Source organism: Microtus ochrogaster, linkage group LG8, assembly GCF_000317375.1.
Source record: "Microtus ochrogaster isolate Prairie Vole_2 linkage group LG8, MicOch1.0, whole genome shotgun sequence".
Classification (NCBI taxonomy): domain Eukaryota; kingdom Metazoa; phylum Chordata; class Mammalia; order Rodentia; family Cricetidae; genus Microtus; species Microtus ochrogaster.
Genome location: NC_022033.1, coordinates 26431814 through 26438570, shown reverse-complemented (window position 1 = coordinate 26438570; position 6757 = coordinate 26431814). Strand labels below are relative to the sequence as shown.

Here is a 6757-nt window from a genome sequence, read left to right as displayed (position 1 = left end):
TCTCTCTCTCTCTCTCTCTCTCTCTCTCTCTCTCTCTCTCTCTCTCTCTCTCCATCACTTCAACTCTGCCCTTTCTATCAGGACCAAAGACTGTGGGGAATAGAGATGTGAGGCCTTTGGTTAACACTGCCCTGGGAATAGCATCTTGGGGAGGTCTGTTTGTTCATCAGTGTAGTGACTGTGCCTCTCTCTTTCTGGACAGTGAAGGGATCAAAGAGGGTGGTGTTTTGGGTATGTGCTCAATCCACACTCAGTAATGGCAGACTCAGTAATTGTGAACCGACTTTTAGAGTCCCCCTCTCATAAAATTAACTAGTCAGGCACTGGTGGCTCATGCCTTTAATTCCAGCACTCAGGAGGCAGAGACAGGCAGATCTCCATGAGTTCAAGGCCAGCCTGGTCTACAAGAGCTAGTTCCAGGGCAAATTCCAAAGCTACAGAGAAACCCTATCTCAAAAAAAAAAAAAAGATTTTTAAAAATAATTAACTAAACAGTGTTTGGCTATTCTGGCTACTTTCTCCACCAGATCAGATCCCTCTTGAGTTGCAAGCTGTGGAAATAAATTAGAGCAAATAAGGGAAAAAGCTTCCTGGAATTTAGTGTCCCAGATTTTAAACATTCTTGAGATCTGAAGAAATAAAAACCAGCAAAGGAGAAGCTACATCAAGCCAAGTGTTGATGTCAAAATTACAGTTATAAAATCTCTTGTTATTCATATTTAATTGGCTACTCCTCAATTAACTCCCAACCAGAATGTTTTACAAGCTACTCTTCTATGATCTCCATTAAACTGCCCTCTTCACTAAAGCTCTAGGCTGCCCGAGGCAGAGACAACCTCTAGGTTGTGCTCCTCCACAGCCTGCATCAGGTGTGGCTCTCTGAGAACAGGCCCACCTACAGCTTGCTCTCACCAGATACAAATGTGGCTCACCAAACTGCTCCACAGGAGCTGGTGCCCTGCCACACAGCCAAGGCTGTCAGTGCTCCAACCCAGGATGGATCCAGGAAAGGAGAAAGGGTCCTAGGCAGCCCAGTTCAAGGACCCTGGTGGCAGAGGGGCATGTTCTAAGCCAATGGTTCTCAACCTGTGGGTTGCAATCAATTTGGGGATCAACAATCCTTTCACAAGGGTCACAGATATCCTGTATATCATATGTCTACATGATTCATAATAGTAGAAAAATAACAGTTATGCACTAGTAACGAAAATAATTTCATGGTTAGGGATCACACAACATAAGGAACTGTATTAAAGGGTCGTGCATCAGGAAGGTTGAGAACCACTGCAAGCCAACAAACTACCCCTTGTCCTTAGGGTGTTAGAGGGAGGAACTTCAAAAGGGGAGACAAGGCCACAGGAAAGGAAGAGGTTGATGAAATTTGAGACACTCCACCCAAAGCATGGCACTTTGGACTATTGAATATTTTCAGCTAAATGCATTTGAGAAGTAGTATGTTGCCACCATAAGATCCCAGGTGGGAGCAGTCTTATCTTCTTTTGTTTTTTCTTCTGAAACAATGTGTCCTGTATACTAGGCCAGTCTCCAACTCATCATGTAGCTGAAGCAGACCCTGAATTTATGATCCTCCTGCCTCTAGCACCTAGTGCTGGTTACACACCTCCACAGACAGCTACAACTTCTGAAAAGTCAAGGACACAGAGAAGAATGGGCATGGACAGGCGGGCCAAGTCTCCTCCAGTTATTACACCGACTCCTCCCTATTTTAATCCAATTTCCCTGAGGCACTCAGTTGAATGAGTGCTTGGCTAGTATGCATGAAACCCTGGATCTGATCCCCAGCACTGCATAAAACTAGATGCATACCTATAATCTAAGCACTCAGCAGTCAGAGGTAGGAGGATCAAAAGTTCAAGCTACATGCTGAGTTGGAAGCCAAACTGGGATACATAAGATCCATTTCAGAAATCAAATAAGCAGTTGCCCCATGACTTTCCACTCTTCCTCAAACCTAGCACACCAACACCCAGGATATACAGCTTCTAGCACTTTCACTTCCCTATGAAGGTCCCCATGAAGATGTAAAACTTGTACTAAATAAAGCTGTATGGTCTTCTCTTGTGGCTCATCTGCTAGAGAAGTCCTCCAAGGCCAAGATCCAGTGGATAGCATGGGTAGAGGGGCCACAAGCAGAGTGAGTAGCAGGTCAGGCAGAGACAAGTCAGAGCCACTAAGTTCTAGCCACCCCCCTCTCCTGAGGGTCAGCAAGGCCTCTACAGCTTGGCCAGAGTCCTCTCTGTCACCTCACAGGAGAATCCTAGCTGGACATATGTGAGCCATCTGTGGCTCCGAGGATGAAATTGCCAGACTCACGCAACACTGGTAATATAGGGTAACAAGAGAAACTGCAGTGTGCAGGAAAGGTGGGGAAGAAAGCATAGAACAGCCTGGGCAAGGCATCAGGCTGGCCTCTCTGAGCCTTGACTTCCTTATCTGTGAAAGGGGGACAAGCCACCTACCTTTACCATCATGACCACCTACAGATTGTGAAGGACAAGCTGGAAGGACAAGAGGCCAGCCAGCACTTTGGTTGGGCCGGTGACTCATGGACTGAGGAGGGGCTCCCTGGAGGGCAGCACCAGCACTTTTCCATCACACCCAGCGGCAGGGAAGAGGCTCTTACAGGGGGATGACGGTCATGGGAAGGTGGAAGCGCAGGCGGTACTGGCTCTTCCTCATCTCCTCCTTGCCCTGGAACTCACGCATCATATAATCCACATACTTTTGCTGTCTCAGAAAGACAAAGCAAGGGAAAGAAGGCATTGGTAGTGGTCTTAATGTTTGCCTTTAGGACCCAAACCTGGCATACCGTGTCTTCCCTCCTCTCTCTACAGCCCCCTCCAAGTGGCTCTGAAGGCTGTCCTCTGAGTACTCACCAGGAAAGTAGCCAACCAACAAGCCTGTGCTTGAATCTCAAATGGGACAAGCATCCCTAAGCCACAGTCACATCACCTGGCTGTCCATAGAAAGTTTCTGGTCACCTCTGTTCACACAGAGGATAATCTGGTTGAGGCACTGTGTCTGATTTGTTCATGTCCATGACCAAGTTAACAGTAGGGAGGGTTCACAGCTATGCGGGTACACCTACCCTACAAATATCTGCCACTCTGGGCTCCAGTGACCAACCTCACTAAAATATGGTCAAGGTTCAAACCTACGAAGCTATAATAAGAAATAGGAACCAGGGATAGTGACACATCTTAGTCCCAGGTACACAGAAGGATCACCTGAGCCTAAGAGTTCAAGACCAACATGGACAACAAAGCAGCCATCTCAATGAGAAAGGAGGGTAGGAAAGAAGGGATAGACAGAGGAGGGTGGAGGATGAACTCAGTGGAAGAATGCTTGCCTGGCATACACAAGACCTCTAGTACCACAAAAAGGAAGAGGTGGCAAGAATCATCATGTAGCCGGGTGGTGGTGGCGCATGCCTTTAATCCCAGCACTTGGGAGGCAGAGGCAGGCGGATCTCTGTGAGTTCGAGACCAGCCTGGTCTACAAGAGCTAGTTCCAGGACAGGCTCCAAAAACACAGAGAAACCCTGTCTCGAAAAACCAAAAAAAAAAAATAGAATCATCATGTAGACAGAGAATGCTGGGAACCTTATACCCAAACCATGAGGAGGTGTTCATAGACAGTTACCCACAGACCTTTGCAGCACACTCAGGTCTGAACATGAGGTCTGCTGGAAGCCAGCTCTGTAACACTGAAACCAAGTTCCTAATGGCTCTGAGCCTCAAGTTTCCCAGCCTCTACCCTTCTGCATCCTGTGAGACTTCAGCAGAGGAATGCACCAAGTGCTGGACATGGTGCCTCAAGATCATCTTCCCATCAGTCTCTCCGATCTCCCACAAGGCTCTGCACATTTCTGCAGGCTCAATGCCATGTGTGCTGTTCCACATCACAAGGTGTTTAAAGTCAGCATCATTCCTACACTATGAAGACCTGACAGTTCCAGAGTCAACAGCCACGAGCTTGCCTGTACCTGAGTGACAAGAAAGGGCCATAATACCGTCACGGTACTGACAAAGACCTCCTACACCAGGAGGGAATGGCTCTGAAGTACAGGAAAGCTAGCTGTACCTCAGGGGTCTCAATGTGGGAGCCAATGAGCCCACCTCCCAGAAGTCTGAAGGGAGACCCCTCAGAGATATGTAGCTTCCCTCTACCTAGTAAGTGTCCTAACTGGTACCAGAGTCCGTTTTGACTGACACTTGCTGCCACCCATCTTCAAGTCTCTGCTTGTTCCACAGAGAGGTCCAGGCTGGACCTTCTAGCCTTTCCCGATTTCTTGTGGCAGCAGGGGACCCTCCTTACCCAGGTGACGAAGCCATTGCAGTCTGAGTCCACCTTCAGGAACAGCACCTCCAGCATCTCCTCCGGCATGGTGCTTAGCATCTTCTTCATGATCCTGATGAAACCTTCCTTGTTCAGGGCTTCAGGAGAGAAAAACACCAGTGCTTACTCACAAGTTGCCACCTGGCCCTCACAGGCCACAGGCTGCAGGCACTCTAGACACTCTGTCTGCTACCTGCCTGTGATTGTTAGTTGGGCCCTCTCAAGGGAAGCAGATGGGAGGACTCCAGCCAGAGGTGCCTTAAGAGCCAGCCCCTCCCCTACCCCTCACATCAGTCATGAACTTGGCCCTGTTTACCCTTCCCTCAAGGCCCCAGCATCCACCTTAGCACAGGCCGGCTGATTCCTGATGCTTCTGCCATCATCCAGTTATCTTTCCCATCTCATTGGCCCACACTCAGGCATTCCTCATCAACACCTGCCACTGTGTTGACCCCACAGCAGGAAGGAGGATGGACAGACCAGGTCCCAGTTCTGATTAAGGGATACAGACTACAGCATCAACTCTCCACAGACAACAAGCGGTGAACCCTGGTGCAAGTGATGAGCAGCAACCCCTGCATGGGGAGCCAGGTATAAACAGCCACACGGGAGAGAGATACAGAGCAGTTGGGGGCTATGGATCCCAATCTACCACAGTACGTTAAATATATCTTTTTAAAACCATTTATAAAAATATCAGCTTTTAGCTAGATATGATGGTGTATGCCTATAATTCTAGCATGGGGGGGCAGAGACAGAAAGTTCAGAGTTCAAGGCCAACCTGGGCTACACATAAAGTTCAAGGCCAGCCTGGGCTACAGAGGTCCTGTTTCAGAAAGACATAATAATAACAATAGCACACTTTGCCTAGAGGGGAAGAAGGTGAAGAAAAGAGAAAAACAAGGCTAGCATAAAATACTTTCTCCCTGAGCTGGGTTCAAGTTTGCAAAGGTGTCAGTTGGCCCTGTCTAATTTTTTTTAATATAATTATTGCCTTCAAAAATCACTTCTAAAACCCCTTCAAAAACTGGGCCTCTTGCCATGGTGCGAAGGCTGTGCAGTATCTGGCTCCACCCAGCAAGACTCATCCCCCAGCACATCCTCCATACTTTGCTCCAGTTATCAGAACCCCCATGCCCACCACGAGGCCTTTCACAGCCTGGCCGTCCCGCCCCCTGCAGTTCAGGTCATTCTTTCTTCAAGGATGCCTTTCTTCCTAAGGACCATCTGAGGAGGCTGCCATCCCTGCTGCTGGCTTCTTAGTTGTCTGCCACATGCACTGTCTCCCACTCCGCCATGACCTCTAGAAGCACACAAGAGCCCTTCTGTCACTTGGTTCTGGGCACTCCACAAACACTAGTCCCTGAGAAGTGACAGCTCTGCATTCTATGAATGCTGGCCACATATGGGGGGCTCTGAGGAAACTGAGGCTGCCTGCCCAAGGTCAAGGTCACACAGCCAGTAGGTTGGTAGTGACAGATAGGAACTTCAGAGCTCATGGTACTGACACCGCCCTGCCCTATTCCTACAGAGTAGCCCAGTGCTGCTGCAGCCATCAGTCTCTCCTACTAGACTGATGGTCAAACGGAGGCCTGAGCAACATGTGCTGACTTAGAGAAATGCCCATCTGAGTATGTAATGCTGGGGCCAAGAGGCTTACATATTGCAAGTAGTGCTCCACAGTCCTTACAGGCCCAGATGGTGACTGTTTTCTGAGTGCTGCTGGGAGACAGGTAAAGTAAAACTGCCTCTGCACTTACAGACCCACAGGAGAGAGGAAGGAGGTCTCCTCAGAGCCATGGCTCTCTCTCCCTTGCTGTAAGAACTCCCAGGCCTGGAGGACACACGGTGAACAGGAAGGCACTGATATAACCTTGCTCATCCCTCCACCAGTGCTGATGTCCAGGTGCCTAGGAAATGGTATGCACCCCCGCCCTGTGTTCTCAACAGCCTTGTTGAAGGTGTCTAAAGAGAAAAATAGCCTCATTTTCTAACCTTCCATCAATGTGGAGGGAATTCTCCTCCCCCAAGCTAACACCATTGCCAGATGACTGGGAAGTCAGTTCAGTGGTGAAGCATTTGCAAGTATGAGGATATCAGTTCAGTCCCAGGAACATACATGCAAAGCCAGACATGGCAGCACATGCCTGTAATCCCAGTCCTAGGCAAAGACTGCTGGATCCTGGGGACTTGCTGTCCATCAGCCTTGCCAAAACTACAAGGCTCAGATCCAGTGAAGAGACCCTGTCTCAAATGAGGCAAAAGCAATAGAAGACATCCTGATGTCAACTTCCAGCCTGCTCATGTGTACACACTGTCCCTCTCTGTGCTTCTGTCTCTGTGTCTTGTTCTCTCTCTCTCTCTCTCTCTCTCTCTCTCTCTCTCTCTCTCTCTCTCT

The 6757-nt window shown here is 48.8% G+C and overlaps 1 protein-coding gene across 1 annotated transcript in view; it reads right to left on the bottom strand.

The window, feature by feature from the left end:
• The window catches only part of Efcab8 (EF-hand calcium binding domain 8), a 57211-nt gene that overhangs the window by 48313 nt on the left and 2141 nt on the right, over positions 1-6757 (bottom strand). The window contains exons 3-4 of the mRNA XM_026787289.1: positions 4339-4457; positions 2645-2748 (exon numbers count right to left, since the gene is read on the bottom strand). Coding sequence (XP_026643090.1) covers positions 2645-2748; positions 4339-4457 — 223 coding nt within the window. The remainder of the gene's footprint in view (positions 1-2644; positions 2749-4338; positions 4458-6757) is intronic.